General features: G+C 41.0%; 1 protein-coding gene across 1 annotated transcript; it reads left to right on the top strand.

Annotated features, from left to right (window-relative positions):
- The first annotated feature begins 125 nt into the window (after positions 1–125).
- On the top strand, positions 126–24,955 carry mzt1 (mitotic spindle organizing protein 1). The gene is made up of 3 exons (XM_073028167.1): positions 126–257; positions 21,553–21,698; positions 23,928–24,955. The coding sequence occupies exons 1-3, from the start codon at positions 212–214 to the stop codon at positions 23,949–23,951; spliced, it is 216 nt and encodes a 71-aa protein (XP_072884268.1). The 5' UTR covers positions 126–211; the 3' UTR covers positions 23,952–24,955.
- The last annotated feature ends 889 nt before the right edge of the window (positions 24,956–25,844 follow it).

Genomic DNA, 25,844 nt, shown 5'->3' on the forward strand with positions numbered 1-25,844 from the left:
GCGATCCCAAACCGCCGGTTTCACAACAAACTTTATTGAAAGTAAACCGGTAAATAATCTCGACTTTGTTAGAACAAAAAGCAAAAGAAATCATCTTTCTCACCTTCCCCTGAAATTGTCGGCGGAGGGTGTTCTATCAAAGTGGCTAGAGTGAATTTTTAAATGTTATTGAGTGTCCTGTTAGGTGCGCTTCCGGGTGAAAGGTGAAGCAATGGCGGGTGCAGCGAATCTGAACGCGGTGCGGGAGACGATGGACGGTGAGTGTGGCTCTTGCAGTTGCCGATGTTTCGTCTCATTGCTCAGTCAAGTTCGGCTGTTGACTGCCTTTGAAGCTTGCTCTGGTTGCTCCTTCCCCGGGTTGCTTCTCTGCGTGTCGGCCGCACTGGTGGGACCGGCAGAGCAATGGGAGCTTGATACACAGCGGTCGCACAAGAATACTTGTTTCAATTCCCCATGCCATCACACACCAACCTGCCTATCCCCACTGCCCAGATAAGACTAAACTCAAAATGGAGGAACAGCTTCTCACATACCACCCTTCACAACCGGACTGCATGTATATTGAGGTCGCTCTTCCTATGTTCCTATTTCCTCCCGATCTTCTTGGGCATCCTGTTTCGCATACCACTATTATTTATTTGTTTTATTCCCCTCTCCATTCCATCCTCTTACTACCCAGATATTTCAGCCCTCCCCCATCTAGCTCTAGTGCCATCTGCTTTGGGTCTCGGCCCGAAATGTCGACCCTTTACTTTTTCCTTAAATGCTGCCTGGCCGCCTGAATTCCGCCAGCATTTTATGTATGTTGCTTGTATTTCCAGCATCTGCAGATTTTCCCCTGTTTGCCTTTCGACTCTTGCTTGTTTGTTTTCCATTGTCGCGATCCTTACCAGATTCCAGTACCGGTGGTCTTTGTGTATCCCCGCTTATCACTCTTCGTCACTTGGTTACATGTGCTTCTCCTGTATTTATCTGTCTCCATCAATCATTCCCTTGTGTCTCTCAAACTCCATCTCCTCCTTCTGACTCTCCTGGCTGAAATTTACTGTCATCCTTCATTGCTTCTCTGTTCATAACCTACTGTCACTAATGTACCACTCCCCATCACCTCCTTGTAATGACTGTCACTGCTCTTTGTCCTGAGGCAGAATTTTGGCTCAAAGCATAGAGAATTTCTCTGCCCACAGATGCTGTTCAGACTCCACAACACTTCCTCCAGCATTCTCTTGATTCTCCTCTGACTGGGGAAGACATCGACCATTTCTGTGGGCCCTGGAAGCAGGCTAAAGCCCTTGAAATCGTGCAGGGAGGTTCCTACTGCTGACAATTCCTACCATTGGTGGATTGCCAGAGGCTCAGCTTGAGGAATGCGATGTCTGGACAGACTGCTATAGGGATGCAAGAAATGAAACTTGATTAATGCCACCATGTCCCAAAGTAGTTTGACACAGTCAGGTGGAGCTGCACTAAAGCCTGGGACCTGCTGCCACTGATGAGCAACACTGTGACAATTATTTTGGTCTTGGAATAGGCTGTGTCTGATTCATTCACAGTGTGTAAAGGAAGGAAACCAGTTGATCTATGGTTACACCTGCCACAGTTGTGAATTCATAAGTGATATGATGTCACATGCCTATATTGTTCTGGTTGATTACTTGGTCACAGAGATCAAATCTATGTTAATGAGCTTGTGAGGGGATGAAACAGGTGGGTTATGACCAAAGCGGAAAAAATGGCTTGAGTTGCTTAGCACTTTAGTGCAAGAGTTTATTAGGTGTGTCAAAAATCAAACTTACAAAAGTTAGCAAAAATAGTGAAAAGAAAACTGCCAATATTTACAAAAAGATATCTACCAGAAAACATAATAACGGCGCCATACTATTTTTGTTTAGTGAACTCCTGGCGGTTCGATCTCCCACTCTCCCTCTGAGAGTGATGAGCTCCATTTTACAGGCACTAGGACACACCATCTTTAATTACCCACAAAGTTAACTTAAGACTGCACATGGATTAGAATATGATGAACCCCACAATGTAGCTACAATCCTATCACAAAATAAACAGAAGTATCTACCTTAAATACAGTATACAATCAACATCTACACATTTACACATCCCCATTACTAAAGAAATGGAATCCAGTCGGCCCTCCTTATCCGCGAGTTCCGCATCCGCGAATCGAGAAAACTCGGAAGTGCTCTTCCAGCACTTGTTGTTTGAGCAAGTACAGACCTTTATTCTTGTCATTATTCCCTAAACAATGCAGTATAACAACTATTTTACATAGCATTTATATTGTATTAGGTATTATAAGTAATCTAGAGATGATTTAAAGTATACGGGAGGATGTAGATGAGCTTGAGGCCCAGTTGGAAATTGGCAGGTACGATGTTGTGGGAATAACAGAGACATGGCTTCAAGTGGACAGGGCCTGGGAAATGAATATTCAAGGATACACATCTTATCGAAGGGACAGACTGACTGGCAGAGGGGGTGGGGTGGCTCTGTTGGTGAGGAATGATATTCAGTCCCTTGCGAGGGGGGGACATAGAATCTGGGCATGTAGAGTCAGTATGGATAGAACTGAGAAATTCTAAGGGTAGAAAGACCCTAATGGAAGTTATCTACAGGCCCTCAAACAGCAGTCTGGATGTAGGGTGTAAGTTGAATGAAGAATTAAAATTGGCATGTCGCAAAGGTAATGATGCAGTTGTCATGGGGGATTTCAACATGCAGGTAGACTGGGAGAATCAGAATGGTACTGGACCCCAAGGAAGGGAGTTTGTGGAGTGCCTCCGAGATGGATTCTTAGAACAGCTTGTACTGGAGCCGACCAGGGAGAAGGCAATTCTAGATTTAGTGTTGTGCAATGAACCGGATTTGATCAGGGACCTCGAAGTAAAGGAACCATTAGGAGGTAGTGACCATAATATGATATGTTTTAACCTACAATTTGAGAAGGAGAAGGGAAAATTGGATGTGTCAGTATTACAGTTGAACAAAGGGAACTATGGAGCTATGAGGGAGGAGCTGGCCAAAGTTCAATGGAACAATACCCTAGCAGGGAAGACAGTGGAACAACAATGGCAGGTATTTCTGGGAATAATGCAGAAGGTGCAGGATCGGTTCATTCCAAAGAGGAAGAAAGATCCTAAGGGGAGTAAGGGGCGGCCGTGGCTGACGAGGGAAGTAAAGGGCAGTATAAAAATAAAAGAGAAGAAGTATAACATAGCAAAGATGAGCGGGAAACTGGAGGACTGGGAAGCTTTTAAAGAGCAACAGAAGATAACAAAAAAGGCAATACGCCAAGAAAAAATGAGGTACGAAGGTAAACTAGCCAAGAATATAAAGGAGGATAGTAAAAGCTTCTTTAGGTATGTGAATAGCAAAAAAATAGTTAATACCAAAATTGGGCCATTGAAGACAGAAACGGGTGAATTTATCATGGGGATCAAGCAAATGGCAGATGAGTTGAACAGGTACTTTGGATCTGTCTTCACTAGGGAAGACACAAACAATCTCCCAGATGTAATAGTGGCCAAAGGAACTAGGGTAAAGGATGAGCTGAAGGAAATTTATATTAGGCAAGAAACGGTGTTGGGTAGACTGTTGAGTCCGAAGGCTGATAAGTCCCCGGGACCTGATGGTCTGCATCCCAGGGTACTTAAAGAGGTAGCTCTAGAAATCGTGGACGCATTGGTAATCATTTTCCAATGTTCTATAGATTCAGGAACAGTTCCTGCTGATTGGAGGGTGGCTAATGTTGTCCCACTTTTCAAGAAAGGAGGGAGAGAGAAAACAGGGAATTATAGACCGGTTAGTCTGACGTCAGTGGTGGAAAAGATGCTGGAGAATAAAAGAGGAAATTATGACACATTTGGATAGCAGTAGAAGGATCAGTCCGAGTCAGCATGGATTTATGAAGGGAAAATCATGCTTGACTAATCTTCTGGAGTTTTTTGAGGATGTAACTATGAAAATGGACAAGGGAGAGCCAGTGGATGTAGTGTACCTGGACTTCCAGAAAGCTTTTGATAAAGTCCCACATAGGAGATTAGTGGGCAAAATTAGGGCACATGGTATTGGGGGCAGAGTACTGACATGGATTGAAAATTGGCTGGCTGACAGGAAACAAAGAGTAGTGATTAACGGGTCTCTTTCGGAATGGCAGGCTGTGACCAGTGGGGTACCGCAAGGTTCGGTGCTGGGACCGCAGCTGTTTACAATATACATTAATGATTTAGATGAAGGGATTAAAAGTAACATTAGCAAATTTGCTGATGACACAAGGCTGGGTGACAGTGTGAAATGTCAGGAGGATGTTATGAGAATGCAGGGTGACTTGGACAGGTTGGGTGAGTGGGCAAATGTATGGCAGATGCAGTTTAATGTGGATAAATGTGAGGTTATCCACTTTGGTGGCAAGAACAGGAAGGCAGATTACTATCTAAATGGAGTCAAGTTAGGAAAAGGAGAAGTACAACGAGATCTAGGTGTTCTTGTACATCAGTCAATGAAAGCAAGTATGCAGGTACAGCAGGCAGTGAAGAAAGCTAATGGCATGCTGGCTTTTATAACAAGAGGAATTGAGTATAGGAGTAAAGGGGTCCTTCTGCAGCTGTACAGGGCCCTAGTGAGACCACACCTGGAGTATTGTGTGCAGTTTTAGTCTCCAAATTTGAGGAAGGACATTCTTGCTATTGAGGGAGTGCAGCGTAGGTTCACAAGGTTAGTTCCCGGAATGGCGGGTCTGTCATATGTTGAAAGATTGGAGCGACTGGGCTTGTATACACTGGAATTTAGAAGGATGAGAGGGGATCTGATTGAAACATGTAAGATTATTAAGGGATTGGACACACTGGAGGCAGGAAGCATGTTCCCGCTGATGGGTGAGTCCAAAACTAGAGGCCACAGTTTAAGAATAAGGGGTAGGCCGTTTAGAACAGAGATGCGGAAAAACTTTTTCACCCAGAGAGTGGTGGATATGTGGAATGCTCTGCCCCAGAAGGCAGTGGAGGCCAAGTCTCTGAATGCATTCAAGAGAGAGTTAGATAGAGCTCTTATAGATAAAGGGGTCAGGGGATATGGGGAGAGGGCAGGAACGGGGTACTGATTGTGTATGATCAGCCATAATCACTGTGAATGGCAGTGCTGGCTAGAAGGGCCGAATGGCCTACTCCTGCACCTACTGTCTATTGTCTATGTGCGTGGGTTATCATGGATCAGGATCGAAAAAAATCGGAAGTTCTTTTACTAAGTAAGTTGGAACAGGTGCATCCAGTATTATTTAGCGTCAGTTAGTCAAACATTTGTCTTAGTATTTAGTGTATATTTTACCTTTCTATGCATATCAAACACTTAAGATAGATAGATAGATAGATACTTTATTCATCCCCATGGGGAAAGAACGTATGTTTCAGCGCCAGGCCGATCCAGTGACAGACTGCTATCGAGTGCGCTCTCCATCCGTGCCAGGTTGATGTGGAGGATCAGAAAACTCAAAACCCAATAATTAAACCACTGTGTTGCTTAGTAATAGTTGTAGCTTTCATCGGGGCAGGGCCTTTCTGACTTTATCCTTTAAAATTGTTCCGATCGTTGACCAACAAAGCCTAACGCTTTTACAATGACCAATGGCGTTTCACCTCTTTCCGATTGCTTTATTATTTTCAGTCGTGATTGTGATTATTTTTGTGAACAGAAACACTGCGGATTCAGAGCCTGACCGCCGGGGTCCTAATGTCCACCACACTGAGACAGGTTAAATAAGGTCTGGGGTTCCGCTGGGTCCTAAGGTTCACCGCATTGAGACAGGTTGAATAATGGACTTGAGCATCTGCGTTTTTGGTATCCGTGAGAGGTCCCGGAACCAATCCCTTGCGGATAAGGAGGGCCTACTGTATTCCCCCGTGTATGGCGGGAAAGGCGCCACAAAGCCACCCTGAGGGCATCAGCTTGATTTAAAACCCATTATGAGAATATACCGGGGGAAGTCACTCAAGTGCATGCACTCAGTGCAACGACAGCGAATCACAAGGCAACGTTTGTGTGCATGTGTAAGGAGTGCATTTACTGAGAGCTCTCTGTCACAGAGGGAGTATAAGTTACGGAGAAATGACAGGGGGCTGGGACTAATGGAATTGCTCCTCTGGTGCCATTCTGGACATGATGAGTGCAGTTTGCTACTTTGTATGATCAGTAAAATTACTTGATTGATTTCTAGGTTGAGGTGATTGTGCTCTAAAGTTTAGAAGAATGAGAGGTGGATCAGATTTGTTATCGCCAGCTTATGTGATGCAAACTCCTTTGTTTTGTCACAGCAACTTAGTGCAAAAAAGTAAAGTTGCTACAAATATAAAATAGCACAAAGGTAAAAAATAATGAAGTAGTGTTCATGAACTGTTCAGAAACCTTGTCACGGATAGGAAGAATCTAGAATATGCAAGATTCTGCATTATCTTGATAGGTGTCTTGATAAGTAGATGCTGTGAGAACGAACTCGTCTCGGGTTCCAGTCAGGTACAGATATTGATTTTAACTGACGGTTTGATAACAAACTGCCATCTTCATCAGGGATGATGCCTAGGCGTGACTAGTCTGGTGGTATTTATAATCCTGTCACGTCTCTCCTGATTGGTTAGTCCTCATCCAATCAGTTTTCCGCTGATCCACCTTGTTTACCATTGAATTCCAGTTCTTACTTAGAGTGAGATATTTGTTTTTGTTAAAATTCTTTTTCTCTAGTTTTATTTTAATGGCTTCCTTTACCAGGAGGTCCCAAAAGCCATTGGTGCAGCACAATAGGTCTGTGCGGTCAAAGTCAATCCTAAGACCATTGCAAAGGCAATGTTCTGCTACCACCAATTTCTCGAGTAACCCAAACAGATACACCTCTTGTGGTCTGTGATGCGGGTTTCCACCGTGTGCCCCGTCTGGCCAATATGTGCTGCTCCTCATTCACTATTTATTTGTCATATATGCCAGGAAAGCACTAGATCCTTTTTCACTGTGAGAACATGTTCCTTGTCTTCTTAGTTTCTGAGAAGGGTGGAATGACATGATTTAAAATTGAGATAAGTAATCTCCTTGAGGGATGTGCACCTGAATTCCTACCCCAAAGAGACTTAAGTATTCTGAATGTTTTTAGTATATTCAAGTTGAAATAGATTGTGTAAACTTCATGTGAACCTTACAGAGATAAGGTGGAAAGTGGGGTTGAGATCTGCAATTAAAATGGCTGTGAACCTAATGAATGATTGTAGTCCTGAGGGGGCTTGAGAACCTGTTCCTCCTCCTATATCAAAGCACAAAGAACAAAGTTTGAGGTAAATTTATTATCTAAGTCCATATACATCACTGTATGCAACTTTGAAATTCATTTTCTTGCGGGCATAAGTTGCTAGCAGTTTTGAATTCATTTCCAAAAACACATCAGTTGTTAACTTAAAATGAAAATTTGAAGTTAACCAAGTGTGGTAACAGATTTATGGAGAATGCCACAACTATTAAGTTGGGTAGTAGAAATGGGTTAAATCACTTTCACCCATTCCTATATTCACTTTAACTTTTGATAACGTGATAGTGTTAGTGGTGTTGTCATCATGAGCCATTGCACTCCTTGCATTGAGGCTACTCCTGTCGTATTGTTGGGTTAGAGTTTGCCAGGAAAGAATGGTGAAGGAATAGCAACATGTGTCCAATATGGGTGAATCCAACTTGTGAACCTCCCTAACCTTTCATATGGTAAGTTTCAAGTTGAGTGTTTCTCTGGTACTTCTGCAGAAAGCTTGGTGAATTGTTGCAGAGCATTATGGAGGTCAGATAGATTTAGCTATGTTGTACAGGTAATGAGGGAGTAGACATTTAAGAGAGGTGTTGGAGTCAGTGTGCTCACCAGAGGCTTTGTGGTGTGGCATCCAAGCTGGAGTCAGTACTGCCCCCCAGTGTTCACTCAGCAGATGACAAGTATTGTGTTTTACTGCAGACTGCTGCAACATTCATGGGACTGCGTCTTGGACTGTATAAATTTGTGTGTGTTTTACTGGTATGTGCCTTGTGCTCTGTGTGACTTCGTACTGTGTTCTGCATCTTGGTCCTGGAGTAACGCTGTTTCATTTGGCTGTATTCATGTATGATTGAATGATAATTAAACTTGAAGTTGGTGAAGCAATGTCTGTCGAGTAAGTAGATGCTGAGCTTCTTGTTTGGTATTGGAGCAGTAGTTGTCAAACTGCTGTAATTTTGTTGGTGATGAAAAGATTTTGAAGGATTGCCAGGATTATTTTAAATATGCCTTGGTACTTCTGGTATGTCCTGGTGTTTGACATCCATTTGAATGTTTTTTCAAAGTGTTTCTTATTACATTTTTCTGAAAATCTTTGGGGAGCAAAGCACTTTGAGGCTGTCTGACAATTTTGAATGCACCTCATAAATGTAAGTTAGTCATCCTTGCAAGATGGTAAATATGCAGCATGTGCATCCCAAGCAATCAGTGAACAGAGGGCAACCCAATAATGGCAAGAGGTTTTCCTGCAATTGTAGGACTCCTTATTGCTCTGGGCATGGCAGCTGAGGATTTAGTACTCCAGATGCTGTGTCCTGGACCTATTGATTGAGGTGAGACTGTTAGACTGGCATACATGTTGTAAACTAACAATCATTTTCTAATCCACCCCAATACACAAATCCACATCTTTTTGTGGTTTTCCAGGGAATGCAGACTCATTAGCCGTATGTATTTAGACTTCGGTTGTTTTAGCAAAATCTGAAACGGCTTTTCCCAATCTTTTCACAAACAAGAGAAAACCTGCAGATGCTGGAAATCCAAGCAACACACACAAAATGCTGGAGGAACTCAGCAAGCCTGGCAGCATCTGTGGAAAAGAGTACACTCGACATTTCAGGCTGAGACCCTTTGGCAGGACTGGAGACAAAAAAAGCTGAAGAATAGATTTAAAAAAGGTGGGGGAGTGTAGGGAGAAACACAGGGTGACAGGTAAAACCTGAAGGGGGTGGCATAAAGTAAAGAGCTGGGAACTTGATTGGTGAAAGAGGTACAGGGCTGGAGAAGGGGGAGTCTGCTATAAAAGGACAGAAGCCCATGGAAGAAAGAAAAGTGGGGAGGAGCACCAGCGGGAGGTGGTGTGTAGGCAGGGAGATAAGTGAGAGGGGGGAAAGGGGATGGGGAATGGTGAAGGGGGGGGGCATTACTGGAAGTTCGAGAAATTGAAGTTCATGCCATCAGTTTACAGGTTGCCTATATGGAAAATAAGGTGTTGTTCCTCCAACCTGAGTGTGGCTTCATCACAGCAGTGGAGGAGGCCATGGATGGACATATCGGAATGGGAAGTGGAATTAAAATGGGTGGCCACTGGCCTTTTTCAGTCTGAGTACTTTTCTTGTCTATTTTTTTTTCTTGTCTATTTGAGGTCCACTTCACCTCATCAAGAATTCATATTTGCTATTGGGCAGGATCCAAATCCATCCTTGCCTGGCCAAAGTTTGTGAGTGCAAATGCAGGGTGAGCAGGGTCACAGGGCATCATTCTGCCCACTTGCTTTGGTTATTTTGTGTGCTGTAATTTTCAGCATCCTTCACTATAATCAAACAGTGAGTATTTGGTTGCTGGTGACCGCTTCCCAAGAGAAGTATGCGTGAAACCGTTTCTTACCTTCATAAATACTGGATTATTTATTACTGCCCTATTTCTTTCAGTTTGAATAGAATAGTTCCCAAATATAAACAGATTTAATTTCCCTTATGTCCTGTGGCATTTTCCCTATACTTGCTTGGCCTCCTGAAGATAATTTTCATTTTCAAATTGATCTCACCCCCACCTCCTGATCATTTATTATAGGAATAGGAAATGAGCTTTATTTTTAGAATTCAAATTTATAAATGATAAGATGTATAACTTTCTTGCAGGCTAAACTACTGTTTAAAATATGTAATCAAAAAAGCAATGTTTTTTCTGTCAGTATTGCAAATACAGACTCAAAACAGGATCTAAAGTCCTTTACTGCAGACTTGCTTCAGTGTGATCAGGTTCCAGCAATGATAATAAATTACTATCACTGTACATATAATTTGCTTCTAGCTTTCAAATAGTCTTATTCATTTAAGTCATTGGAGCAGAATCAGGCAATCCAGCCCATCAAGTCTGCTCTGCCATTTCATCATGGCTGATCCATTTTCCCCTCTCAATCCCATTCCCCTGCTTTCTCCTTGTAACCTTTCATGCCCTGACATCTAGAACTTATCAACCTTCACCTTAAATACACCCACTCCACAACCACATGTGGCAACGAATTCCACAGATCCACTGCCCTCTGGATAAAGAAATTCCTCTTCATTTCCATTCTATGTGGGCGTCTCTCTATTCTGAAGCTGTGCTCTTCGGTCCGGTACTCCCCACTATAAGAAGCATCCTTTCCACATCCACTTTATCTAGGATTTTCAACATTTGATAGGTTTCAGTGAGATCCCCCTGTCATTCTTCTAAATTCCTGGAGAACCATCTAATGCTCCTCTTGTGATAACCCTTTCATTCCTGGAATCATTCACATGAACCTCTCGTGAACCGTCTCCAATGCCAGGGCATCCTTTCTTAGATGAGGGGCCCAAAACTGCACTCAGTACTTCAAATCAGGCCTCATCAGTTCCTTACTTTTATATTCTAGACTTCTTGAAATGAATACTAACATTGCATTGCCTTCCTCACCACTGACTCAACCTGCAAATTAACTTCTAGGGAATCCTGCACAATGGCTCGCAGGTCCTTTTTGCACCTCAGATTTCCGAATTTTCTCCCTGTTTAGAAAATAGTCTACTTCAACCAAAGTGCATGACCATGCGTTCCTGACATTATTCCATCTGCCACTTCTTTGTCCATTGTCCTAATCTGTCTAAATCCTTCTGCAGCCTCCCTGCTTCCTCAATGCTACCTGCCCCTCCACCTATCTTCATATTGTCTGCAAACTTGGACATAAAGGCATCAATTCCATCAAGCAAATCATTGATATACAGTATAATGTAAAAAGAGTTGGTCCCAACACTGACCCCTGTGGAACGCCGCTAGTCACCGACAGCCAACCAGAAAAGGCTCCCTTTATTCCCACTCTTTGCTTTCTGCCAATCAACCAATCCTCTGTCCACGCTAGTAACTTTTCTGTAATATCAAGTGCTCTTATCTTGTTAAGCAGCCTCATGTGTGGTACCTTGTCAAAGGCCTTTTGAAAATCCAAGTACACAACCTCCACTGATTCTCCTTTATCTATCTGGCTTGTTATTTCTTTAAATTCCAACAGATTTATAACCATAATTTTAAAAGCTTTGGTTCTGTTACATATTTAGCAGCAGAACTGTCAATCTTGAAAGCTGACTTACTGAGTGATGGGTTGAACTGGTCTTTAATCGATATTAGATCTGTAATCAGGAATTATTATAGTTGTTCTTGATCAATCTTGAATAAAGCATTGAATGACCTTGCCAAAAAAGTGGATCCAGCTCTACAATGTCATGACTGCAGGTTTCATACAACACTGCCTAATCATTGCAAACTTTAAATTACATTTGTTCAGGATGGCAAAATTTGATTTGCACAGATAATAATGCTTAATTTTTAAAAAAAAAATGCATTTGCTGTGGCTTTCAGCAAGCTATAGCAGCTCAAGAATCTAATTTGCTGCAAGCTGTTTTTATAAAACTGTCAATGCAGATTATTTGTGTATAGAAACCAAAATTAATTAATCTAAAATTGCCTACCATATTTGACAAATGCTGCTGGTTATGTCTTGTGTATACCCAGATATTATAAGTTGAACATATTCGTATCTGACTAATTTGTTACTTTCAGTTTCTTAAACTTTTCTCTATTCTAACCTATAACCCAAACCAGACAATGCTGTCAGCTGTCAGTGGTTTGGGTCATGCTCATCCCTTGAACTCTCATTCCACATGAATCTAGTGGTTGCACTACTCTCTTGTAACCCTGTGGGCCCAGTTATATGTCAGCCTCGCATCCGTGATTGTCTTCATAACTCGGTTGATGGGTCCAGAAGCCCTAGTCTTTTGGCAGCCTGAGTTGTCTCTTCACAGTTGAAATAAATTATATTAGTACATTTTAACCAACCATCTAATAAAAACATTAATCGAATTTTAAAAAAATCTTACTTCCACTTCTTCTTCCAGGTTAGTAACCTCATATAGGTGAAAGGAAGTCATGTTACAAATCATGGAGGAATGAGAGACTGCAGCTGCTGGAATCTTGATTCTTGTGTTACAAATCATAACATATTTAATGGAGGGATCTGATACAAGTTGTATTCTGTTCATTCTGCCCCACCTCCCTCCAGTAGCAGAGAGAGATCAAATGTTTTGATGCCCGGCTTTAAGAGGATTCCATTCTACAATGCACGTGCATAACTTCCTTAATTTTGTTAGCTATTCATTTAGTTCAGAACCGTCAATTGAAGAACCAAGCTAAAAGAATTAGTGTGCAGGTAGCTGGGACTGGGCAGGAGGCCAGGCTGGCATGAACTAGATCAGGGGTCACCAATCCTTTTTGCATGGCGGACTGGTTTAATATTGACAATATTCTTGCGCACCGGCCGACGGAGGGGGTGGGGGTGTTAATCACGCAATATACATGATAAGTCAACTATAAGTCACTTATACGTGGCTAATACACTCAATTTCATTTCTTAAAGGATTTATCTAACGAATTTAATATTAAACACACAGCGCATATTTTCCTTGCATGAATATAATGATAAGTCAATTATAACTCACTTATAAGTCAATAGCATCATAACATTTTAGGTAATGTTTGGATATTAAACACACAGCGCATTTTTTCCTTGAATGAACATATAAAATCATTGCACCAGTGAGAGGACAAGGTAAGGGCCAGAGGTCCCCGTACCGGGGCCGCGGTGGTCATAGTCCAGAGAGAGCAGCCGACAAAAGTTTGGCTCGAGGGATGACTTTCAGTAGATTGCAGCGAGGTAGCTGCTCTGCTACTTACGAAACCCTGAGCCCGAATTAGGTCGACTGCAAGTATTTTAGCACCGGGTTCCCCATGAACACTCAGTGTGCTAAACAGGTTTAGAGACGGCGCCCATATGTCCGCGCTCCAAGTCGGTATCAATGGCACTTCTTGCCGGCCGCATGAGACAGCCGGTTACCCGAGGTCAACCAGTGATCCCTGGCACTAGGGTATCACTGCATTTAGGCAACTGATGACCTCGCATGGGTTCAAGTTCAACAGTGGGCGTGGCAGGGAATGAGAAAAGGTGCAGCTGACTCATATCATTTCATATCGCCAAATCATATTGTTTCCTCATGGCCTGGTAGCACATGCTTTGCGGCCCGGTGGTTGGAGATGGGGTGAAAGACTGTTTCTGTGCTGTAGTGCTTGGTCTCTGACTCTAATTTCAAAGCTTCGGATGGGTTATGTTTTGCTGAAGCTGTTGTACTTACTGTTTCTGAAGAACAAAATTGAAGAAATATGCTAATATATGCATTGTTAATTAAAGTGGTTGCTCCTTTTGTGAAAATGCAACAAATGAAATTCATTAATGCATTAGTAAGTTCATCCATTACTGTAAAGAAAAGATGAATGTCCTTGATTACAACTGGGACATTTACTTTTATAGGAGTAATAAAAATTCAAAGATAGCCAATGTGAACGTGGACCACAGAATGTCACGGTGGTTCAAACAACAACGGGATGGTCGCCAGAGGCAGGGGAGAGGCAATGGGATGAATACACCATGGTTGTCACAGACTATTAAAACAATTGTAGACGATTGTGTCTTCACAACATCATTCAGAATCTTCCCAACCTAAAGCCCTGAACTGTGAGGTCCTCAATGTGCTGAGGGCCAGAGCAGAGGCATTCAGGTCTGAGGAGCAAAAAAAGTTACAGGAGGTCCAGGTACATTCTCTGGAAAGCCATCTCATGGGTGAAGTGGCAATTTTGGACTGAACTTGACTTAATGAGATGTGGCAAGGCTTGAACATTTTCACTTATAAAGTAAAATCAAGCAGCATTGGTAACAACAGAGCTTTGCTTCCAGATGAGCTGACTGCTTTCTATGCTTGCTTTGACTGTTAAAACATGGAAGAACCATCACAAACTCCCAGGGCCCCTGATGATCCTGTGTATTCAGTCTCTGAGGCTGACATGCGAGTGAGCCCATGAAAAGCATCCAGCCCAGAGAGGGTGCCTGGCTATCTGGTTCTAAAGACCTGTGCTGTTCAACTGGCTGGAGCGTTCACTGAGACAATTAACTTGTTGCTTTAGCAGTCTGAGGTCACACCTGCTTCAAGCAGGATTCAATTATACCAGTGCCAAAGGGGAATGGGGTAACCTGCCCCAATGATGAAATGCATACACATCCACAGTGATGAAAGTGTTTTGAGATGCTGACATCAACTCCTGCCTGAGGCTATGTCCACACTACGCTGGATAAATCCATAACCGAAGCTTTTCCTCTTTATTTTTACCCTTTGTCCACACTAAAACAGCGTTTTCGTCCCCCGAAACCGGAGCTTTTCAGAAACGCTTTCCAGGGTGGGTATTTTTTAAAATGCTGCTTGGGCAGATCAGTGTGGACTTCTGAAAACGCTGTCAGACGGTAGCGTGCTATTTCATTGTTTTCTTGAAAGCTACCTAACAATTTTGGAACAGACAGCAACGAAACTGACGCCAGAAGAGTTAGAAATTTACTTACCAAATACTTTGACCCATAGCTTACTGAATAAGTAAGTATACTCACTTTGCCCTGTTTTCTGTCCTTCCTCGTATGAAGGTGGTTTACCTATTTATGTAAGTACTTCTCTGACAATAAATGTGTAGCAGCCTAATGTAACATTGTATGGAAATACAAGATAACGCTGATGCAGACATGTTTTACACATTTAACAAGGTGCTTTATTAATGCAACAGAGTTAGTCAGTTTTTCAATGTTCGTCATCAGTCAGTTCATACAACCCGTGAACTCCCTGTCGGTTGCCTCCATACGCTCCAGTATTTGTTTTCTTTTTACTTTTAAGTTCTCCTGCGCGAGAGCCAACAGCTGTCCGTCGTTTTAAGTTTTTCTAGTCTGTAACTGAACAAACGCGCACTTTCATGGTGAGATTCGACACCAAACATGTCGCTTGTTTTCAGTAGATGTGTCCTGCGCATGCGCAGTAGGGGGAGATTCGTGAAATCTCCGTTTCAGTGTAGACCGAGATACTTATAAAAACGCATAACCGGCGTTTGCAAAATCAACCGGTATAGTGTGGATGTAGCCTGAGAAGCAACGGGTCCACAGCAGATGCCATCTCATTGGCTCTTCGCTCAACCCTGGAACATCTGGGCAGCGAAGATACATACATCAGCATTCCCTTTGTTGACTACCTCACAGCATTCAATACTATCACCCCCTCAAAACTAATCGGTAAGATTCTAGACCTTGTTCTTAATACCTCCTTGTGCAATTGGAGCCTCGATTTCCTTCCTTGAAGACCCCCATTAGTTTGGATTAGCAAAAACATCTCCACAATCTCCATCAGCACAGGTGCACTACAAGGCTGTATGTTTATTCCCCCCTGCTCTACTCTCTTTACACTTATGACTGTGTAGCTAAGCACAGCTCCAATGCCAATGCATGGATTTCCTGCATCTGCAGAATTTCTCTTGTTTACATATTTTCATTTTTTTAATTGGCTAATTATTAGCACATTATACATATTTTATAATTTTTTTTAATTGTATAGCCTATTACTTGGTTTATCTCTAAAGAATTGCTGTTATCTTGAGTATAAAGGTAATAGATTTTTCAAAAGTGCTATTTTTAAAAAAAAATAATATTTTATTGTTTTATGTGAACAGACTTGGAAAAAACTAACGGGAAAAAAAATACAGCACATCCACAAAAACCACAACCGTAGCAAAATCAAATTAAATATTGAGCAGCAAAAGAGAAAAAAATATAAAAACAAAAAATAAACATACACAGCAGAGGTGCACCACACCAAAAAACCTCAGACCTCACCTCACCCCGTAAGAAAGCCCAATACAGGGCTCCATATCCTTTCAAAGATGTCCCCTCTGTCCTCATTACATAGTCTCAGTCTCTCCAAATGTAAAGTGTTTGCCAGTTTTCTCAGCCACAGATCATACGTAGGCACATTGCCCATTTTCCACGTTTGCAGGATTAACTTCTTAGCATTCACCATTCCAAACAATACAGCCACTTTTTCATACTTACTGGCTGAAGATAGGGAGCTTGTTGCTCCAAGGATGGCTATGAGCGGGTCTGGTTCCCACTGCTTCCCAAAAGCCACAGAGAAACAGTGAAAAATACTTTTCCAGTATCTTTTTATATTGAATCTTTTAATTTCTCATCACTCATCATGTTACCCTATCTTCATTTAAACTTTAAAATAAATGATCGTGAAATCAAAGTTCTTCACTTATTCTTGGAACTCCTAAAAGAACCTGGGGATCGAATATGATTGAGATCTGACATTTATGTATGTGTGTGTGTGTGTGTGTGTGTGTGTGTGTGTGTGTGTGTGTGTGTGTGTGTGTGTGTGTGTGTGTGTGTGTGTGTGTGTGTGTGTGTGTGTGTGTGTGTGTGTGTGTGTGTGTGTGTGTGTGTGTGTGTGTGTGTAACTTGGCAGATCAGATCAGATCATAACCTGGTGTTCCTTCAGTCCTTGTATAAGCTTCTGGGTCAGTGGCAACCTGTGATCAACGTCTGTTAGGAAATGGTCACAGGAGGCCAATGAGGCCCTGTAAAGCTGCTTTGAAGAGACTGACTGGGATGTGCTCTGTAGTACATATGGAGAGGACATTGAAGGACTGATGAATTGCATTACAGTGTACATCAACTTCTTTGAGGATAATACTGTTCCAACTAGGACTGTATGCTGTTTCCCAAACAATAAACCTTTGGACATCAAAGCCATACTGTACAGGAAGAAGAGGGCATTCAGAAATGGAGATAGGAGGACACTGGAGAGCCAGTGGCCCAAGACACATGGACTGTCACTGCTGAGCAGGTAAGGAGGAAACTCAGCAGACTTCACCCAGGCAAGGCTGTGGGCCCGGGCAGCATCAGCCCAAGGGTACTCCAGGTGTGTGCTACCTCCTTAATCTGAGCCTGAGCCTGGAGAGGGTACCTGTGCTGTGGAAAACATCCTGCCTAGTTCCAGTACCCAGGAACTCATGTCCCACCACACCCAGTGACACTGACCTCACCTGTAGACTTGCCATACATTTCCAAACCAAAAGCCGTGGATGACCCAGAAGGTACGTTGTCTGCTGAAGGCTAGATCTGTGGCCTTCAAGTCTGGCAACCCAGGCCTGTACCAGAAAACCAGGTATGATTTGCGGAGGGCTATTTCAAGGGTGAAGAGACAATTTCAAACAAGGTTAGAGGCAATATCAGATGCACGGCAACTCTGGAAGGGTCTGCAAGACATTACTTCCTAAAAAGCGAAACCCAATAGCATGAATGGCAGCGATGCTTCATTAACCAGATGAATTCAATGTTTTCTATGCCTGCTTTGAAAGGGAGAATACAACGACAGCTGTGAAGATCCCTGCTGCACCTGATGACTCTGTGATCTCTGTCACAGAGGTGGATGTTAGGCTGTCTTTAAAGAGAGTGAACCCTCGCAAGGTGGAAGGTCTCGATGGAGTACCTGGTAAGGCTCTGAAAACCTGTGCCAACCAACTAGCGGAAGTATTGAAGGACATTTTCAACCTCTCACTGCTGCGGGTGGAAGTTCCCACTTCAAAAAGTCAACGATTATACCGGTGCCTATGAAGAATAATGTGGGCTGCCTTAAGGCTGATTTATACTTGTGCGCCGCATCTATGCCGTAGGTACCACGTACCCTACGCCGTAGGGTGATGTGCATCTCCCCAAAAAAGTAATTCAAGCGTCGCGGCAACGCAGACCACAACAGCAGTGATTGGTCCGCTTGGTAACATCACATTTCTGGTTGCTTCTTCTCCGCCATGTCTGTACACCAATGCAAAATAGATGAATCAAATCGTCAAATCTACCTGCCGACATGAGAAAATCGTCCATGTCTCTCACGAAGAAACTCAACGCAGTGGCATAGAAACCCCACCGCCAGCTAGCGTTTTGGCGCATGCTCGCTATGGCGTAGAGTGATGCAGAAGTGAACATCAGGGCTACGGCGTAGCCCATACGCACAAGTATAAATCAATCTTTAATGACTATCCCCCAGTAGTACTCACATCGACGGTGATGAAATGGCTTGAGAGGTTGGTCGTGACTAGACTGAACTCCTGCCTCAGCAAGGACCTGGACCCATTGCAATTTGCCTATTGCCACAATAGGTCAACAGCAGATGCAATCTCAATGGCTCTTCACATGGCTTTAGACCATCTGGACAACACAAACACCTACGTCAGGATGCTGTTCATCGACTATAGCTCAGCATTTAATACCATCGTTCCCACAATCCTGATTGAGAACTTGCAGAAACTGAGCCTCAGTACCTCCCTCTGCAATTGGATCCTCAACTTCCTAACCAGAAGACCACAATCTGTGCAGATTGATGATAATATCTCTTCCTCGCTGATGATCAACACTGGCGCACTTCAGGGGTGTGTGCTTAGCCCACTGCTCTACTTCAATTCCCTAGGTGTCTAGATCTTTGAGGATCTAACCTGGTCCCAACTTATCGATGTAGTTATAATGAAGGCACGGCAATGGCTATACTTTATTAGGAGTTTGACGAGATTTGGCATGTCAGCAAATATACTCAAAAACTTCTATAGTTGTACCGTGGAGAGCATTCTGACAGGCTGCATCACTCACTGTCTGGTATGGAGGGACTGCTGCAAGGGATGGAAAGAAGCTGCAGAAGGTTGTAAATCTAGTCAGCTCCATCTTGGGTACTAGCCTACAAAGTACCCAGGACATCTTCAGGGAGCAGTGTCTCAGAAAGGCAATGTCTATTATTAAGGACCTTCAGTACCCAGGGGGGCATGCCCTTTTCTCACTGTTACCATCAGGGAAGAGGTACAGAAGCCTGAAGGCACACACTCAGCGATCCAGGAACAGGTTTTTTCCCTCTGCCATCTGATTCCTAAATGGACAGTGAATCTTTGGACACTACCTCACTTTTTAAAAAATATACAGTGTTTGTATTTTTGCATGTTTTTTTTTAAATCTATTCAATATATGTTAATAATTTACTTGTTTATTTATTATTATTATTTTCTCTGCTAGATTATGTATTGCATTGAACTGCTGCTGCCAAGTTAACAATATCACGTCACCTGCTGGTGATAATAAGCCTGCTTCTAATTCTGATGTTATGAAATCATTAGAAAGACTGGTCCTGACACACCTCCAGACCATCATAAATCCATCACTGAACCCCATGCAGTTTGTTTACTAATCACATACTGGAATCAATGATGCCATTGTCTTCCTGCTTCAACGGGCTTACACCCATCTAGATGAGATTGGCAGCATTGTGAGAATCATGTTCTTTGATTTCTCCAGTGCTTTTAACAGCATATGACCTGTTTTACTAGAGAGTAAGCTCATGGAGATGCAGGTAGATGCTCCACTAGTGTTCTGGATTACAGACTACCTGTCCAGACAGCCACAGTATGTGAAATTGCAGAGCTGTGTATCAGGTACTGTGGTTAGCAGCACAGGGACACCTCAGGGGGCTGTCCTGTTCACCATCTACACCTCGGACACCAGATACTCCACCTGCAGAAGGTTTCAGACGATCCAGCAGTTGTGGGCTGTATCAGCCAGATCAAGAGGCTGAGTACAGAAGAGTGGTGGACAACTTTGTTGAGTGGTGTGGGCTGAATCACCTGCAGCTCAACATCACTAAGACCAAGGAGTAGGTGGTGGACTTCAGGAAGGTGAGAACACCCTGCAACCCCATCTCCATCAAGGGAACAGATGTGGAAGATATCCAGGATTACAAATATTTGGGAGCTCACCTGGACAGGACTAAAAATACAGGGGCTCTGTACAAGAAGGGATGGAGCCGACTGTACTTCCCGAGGAGGTTCCAGTCAACGTGAGTAGTACTATGCTGCAGATGTTCTACGTTTGGGTTGTAGCCAGCATTCTATTCTATGCTGTAGTCTGCTGTGCCAGCACGGTGAGAGCAGTTGGTGCCAAGAAAATCAATAAGCTCGTCAAGAAGGCTGCTTCTGTTCTGGGAGTGGAACTGGATTTCCTGGTGCTTGCATCTACAGAAGTTATGGAGCATTATGGACAATCCCTCACAACCCCTCTATGATGTAGTGGACAAACAGAGGAGCACCTTTAGTAACAGACTGATTCCACTGAGGTTCACCACTGCACCCCACAGGGAATCCTTTCTCCCTGCGGCTATATGACTACAACTCCTCCTCCTTAAGTATATGGTTTCATTGCACATCTATATTACTTTTTAATGCATACTGTATTTTGTATTGTTTTGTATCTCATCAATGATTACATTTTGTATTTTAAAGTATATACTTCGGACTAAAAAACCTTGTAACAATAATTTCCTCTGGGATAAATAAAGTCTTATTCTTATAATTTACATTATATATTATGTCACTTCTAATTTCAGTTTTAAAACAATTCTAAAGCTAAAACTGAAAATGCAACAAAATATATTATGTATTTGTGTGTGTGTATATACACTCCAGATCATTAACTGCTGAATTGGAGAATATGCTTTGTGCTTCAAATATTAGCATTACTGTCCTAATTGTGCCATAGTTATGTTTCTCTTTAAGATGTCAAATGACAAATTAAGTGCAATTTTAATTACAATTTCCTGAGATAAAAATGAACTTTTCTACAGTTAAGCGAGATAACTGTGTTTGATCTTTTCACTCAAATGCTTGCAGTTTCTAAACTGCATCAATAAATATCTATTTTATATTCCTGATTGAAAGAATATACATTAACAATTTCAGGAAATTGGTATATGGACCTGAAGAGATAACTAATCTGTTTATTGAAGATATACTTGTGGTGTAATCATTTGAGGATTTTTGTGGGGGAGAAATCACACAGCACTGTACATTTAAAGAAATTATACATTAATTTTTTTTTCTATCAATTGTGTCTTGCATTACTTTCTAAAGAGCAAGTGCAAGCAATTTTAGATTAGTAGTTCAACTTCTTTTTCTAGGAACTTTCAAAAATCATGGCATGTCACTTCATCACATTGATTTAAAACCGGCTGAGTGTATATACCACCTTTACTTGCAGTTATGGTCTGCAAAACTTTAGACATGAAACATTAAACTTAATATTTCTGTTAGTTGAATTCTAATTAATGTTGCTATGGATTTTAAAAGTGATTGTGTTGTCCCTAGAGTCCTGACACTAAAACATAAAGGTAATGGCATGATTACGAGACCATGTTATATATGCAAGTTGTTACTGATATCATATTATAATAACATGATGCATTTTGGATCTCCTGAGCAATTGTCTTTTAATTCTACCCACAGCAATAAAATTAACTATTTTTTCCTTCCAGTTCTCCTTGAAATTTCAAGATTGCTGAATACTGGTCTTGACATGGAGTCCCTCTCAATCTGTGTCCGTCTTTGTGAACAGGGAATCAATCCTGAAGCCTTGGCCTCAGTTATTAAGGAACTGCGCAAGGCCACTGAATCACTTAAAGTAAGCAAAATTTATGTTAAATAAAACAAACGGTGAATTTCATAGCAGGGGAAAGCTATTTGAGCCTACATACCTGTGATGGATTTCTCCTACCTTATTAGAGCACCCTTATCCTTTGTGCAGGTCTATTGCTTAGAAAGTTAAGAGCGCTAAAGAGCTATATGACAGTGTTGTGCATTCTGCTTCACTCCTGAAGTTGGATTCCATTAACTTCAGTAATCTTTTACACAAGAGTAACCTACAGTTTGTCACAATGGAATCTGCACAAATATACTATAAAAGGGAATAATCTGGGGAGCAGCAGAAATCCTGTGACTGGTTTAATGAATAAAGGAATTGGCTACTTTAACAAATGTAGGTGGTGTTCTATACAAGTGTAAATTCTGACTTTTTCATGTTAAATAATATCTTTGGATTACAATGTCTTAGTGACTGAGGGCAAAATTACTGCGATGCTGTTATGTGCAAAGAAGAGATTAAATAGATTTGATTAAAAATGAAACCTATGCTTAGAGGGTGAGATATTGGATTAGGAAAATATGTAGGATATACCTTTGCAATGAAATATTGCAGAACGTGGAGATATGTACTTGTAAGGTGGCAGTTTAGTAGGAATCAACTGAAACTAATTTTCTGGTTAGCTGATCCTCACAGTTGAACAGTGGTTGACTGCAGCAAGAATGTTGTGCAACAGAAGTTGACAAATACTTAAACTTGGAAACCTGAAGTAAAGAATAAAGAAGTCAGATTTCAAAAGGAAAATACAATCAGCAAACTTGTATCAGTCACTGCATATGCAAAAGTTGTTGGAACAGAAGTTGATGGAAGATACAATAAACACACACAAAATGCTGGAGGAACTCAGCAGGCCAGGCAGCATCTGTGGAGAAAAGTATAGTCTTCACACTGTCCTAACAAAGCATCTTGTGTGTGTTGCTTCGACTTCCAGCATCTGCAGATTTTCTCTTGTTTGTGATTGGAAGATACAATAGATGCCTTCAAAACTGATGATGCTTAGTAGAATAACTAACTGAAAACTCTTTCAACAGAAAAGGAAGAGGAGAACTGAGACTTTTAGATGATGGTGTATATCTGGAATGCATGGAGTGTGGTGAAGGCAATTTAGTATAACTTTTAAAAAGAAATTGGAAAGTACTTCAGTACAATAATTACAGAATGAAGCAAGGAAGTGAAGCAAATTGGCTTTTTCAAGATTGCTAAACCAAGAAACTTGTGGTGGAAATACAGGAAGGTTATACCAGTAGTGAAGATTTGTATAGCCTATAGGTATTAGGGTATGCCCATTGGGATAAATGATCTTTTGCCTAATTCTGTCCTGCTTTGGTGTAAGTGGGTATGCTTTCCTGGCATGCATGAAGTCTGTATGAGGATTCTGCGGGTCCAAACCCAAACTTATTCTAACACAGACATAATTTGAATGATAGTGATTTTATTGTTTGCACTGTAGAGTACTGAGCATCAGTTAATTGCCAGTACAGGATATAAAAGGACCTTTTAATCAATGAAAATCCTTACACAGTAAAAATTTGGTAAAAGGGAAAATTAGTCTCTTTATTTAGAAAAAACCTCAATAAAAAGGATTTTGTTTAAGTTTGTAGGAGCCATTTAACATTTGTAGTGAATTGAATTAGGAAATTTATTTATAAAACTCAAAGTAAATTTCTTTACTCAGCAAATCCATAGAATAATGGCCATAACAGAATGAATGAAAGACCACTCAACCTGGGTGTTCAGCCAAAGTGCAGAAGACAAACTGTGCAAATACATAAAGAGAGAACTAATAATAAATAAGGAATAAATATTGAGACATGAGATAAAGAGTCCTTGAAAGTCAGTCCATGGGTTGTGGGAGCATTTGAATGATGGGGCGAGTGAAGTTTTGCCTGGCGTTTGAGGAGGAGGTCTGCGAATTGCCTAATATAAATCATATGTACAACCTGAGGGAACTTCGTATCCATCCTAAAATTCACCCTGTATCAGTGTTCGAATTAACATTTTTTCCAGTTTTACCTTTAGTCTTGCCGAGCAACAATCACTGACCAATCTGGTCTGTCTTGATTAAAAAGCACTGTAAAATTGTAGTCAACTTAAGCTCTATCAGATTTGGCATAGTATTGCAATTTTCAAAAATACATAGGCTATGAAGCAATGTCAAAGTACTGCACTTGAGAACCTGTACTCAATTTTGGCTTTTTTTTTCCTTCCTAGATTACAGAGAATATGACTGGTTGACATAATCTTTGTGATGGAGCTCTCAGCTTGGTGCCTACGCTAGGTCACACACAAAGTCATGGTGATGAACGATTGTACTAAGTTGGCAAAAGCATGATTTTATAAGATAGAGATGATCACAGCAGGTTAAATTATGTAAACTGTGGAGTAATCTGTTGTTGACATGCAAATATTTGTCAACTACAATGAATTTGTTAAATTCCGTTTAAATGTATTGATTCAATGGCTTTTTTTTTTGGGAATTTGTGTTTTTGAAAAAAAAGAATGGTGTTTCAAGCACTAACCTCTTGCCAAGGGTGTTACTAAAACTGATACAATGCATTTAAACTTCCATTACTCATCTGAAAATGCTTGTTTGCATTTGACCATAACTCTGATACTGTAATTGTTCTGTGTGTGTGTGTAGTTTTTTTGCCTTATAAAAGCTAAAAAATATTTCTATTCAAGGCATGTCATGACAGTACAAATACAGATTATACTGAAGCTCGTCCTTTATGAGAATTTTTATTGTACTTGGCATCAGCTAAATCATAATTGGAATGCAAGTATGGTTGTATATTTACAAAGAAAAGTGATTTATTGTATCTTTCCCTTCAGAATTATAAACAGTGCTGTCGCAATCTGCTGATAATAAGCAATTCTAAAATTAAACCTAATGATTTGTGCTATTCTGGAATGATAGTTGTTAATGCAATAATTTACAATTTCTCAATTATTTTATTAAGTGGTATGGCACTTTATCAAAAGTTTCAGTATATCAACATGTAGTTTTGTCCCTAAGCAAATTAATCAGAATGTTAAAGTTTGTGCATGTTAGATATTTTAAGTATTATCTTTGCATAGATACCCAACCTATCCATAAATTTTGTTTCAATTTTTCTAATAATTGGAGCACTTTTATTCTTACAAAATACAGTACAAGTCATGTGTTTTAATAACACAGGTAAATGTTACAGCAGTTATTGAAAATGCACACAATATATAAAATCTTTCAAATGACTGAATTTATACTTGATGATTCATTTATTTATTTTATTGAGATGCAGCATGAGCCATGTTGCCCAGCAGTCCCTGATTTAACCCCCACCTAATCACGAGACAATTTACAATGACCAACTAACAGATCTCTGGACTGTAGAAGCACCCAGAGGAAACCCACACAGTCACACGGCAAACATGCAAACTCCTTACAGGCAGCGGCGGGAATTAAACCCATGTCGCCTAAAAGGTAGAGCATTGTGCTAACCACTACACTACCATGCCGTATTGTAGAGCAAATATAAAAGTGGCTTTCAGAGTTGCCTTTTGTTTATCTCTGTCCCTACCTCCAATTGAACATCCCATAAATGCAGCAATTAAAATTGAATTGTGCTAATATTACAAAAATTTACATGCAAAGTGAAGTAAATTTCATTAAATATATCTTCACTCTAGATGTCTGCAGCAGTAATTCAAGTAATAACAAAAGAAATTTAGAAAGTATTAAATAAGTGATTAAATATATTTGCATGTTATATTTCCGTTCAGGATCTGCCTTGCAGAACTTTTCACAGAATTGTAGAATTTTTGCTCATGAAATGGAATTATATTTAAAGATTTAAAAATTTTATGCATATTCTTATGTTCTCTTCGGCTGCCTTGAATTATGCTGCATCTTTAGTCCTAAAACTGTGGTTTCTGCATCAATTCCAAGCAAACATGTTAAACTGCAGCTGCACTTGGACACTCACTCACAGACAAGAGCACAATTAAAAACAGTTAATGAAAATTATGCAATTTACTTAAATCCTGGCAATATTAATTAAACATAAATTCTCTAGCGCAACACTCTTTCCCATTATTTATCTTGCTATTTGTTGATCCTGAAGTTGCCAACAATTAATACAATCAATA

The sequence above is a fragment of the Hemitrygon akajei genome, chromosome 2, assembly GCF_048418815.1.
Source record: "Hemitrygon akajei chromosome 2, sHemAka1.3, whole genome shotgun sequence".
Taxonomy (NCBI): domain Eukaryota; kingdom Metazoa; phylum Chordata; class Chondrichthyes; order Myliobatiformes; family Dasyatidae; genus Hemitrygon; species Hemitrygon akajei.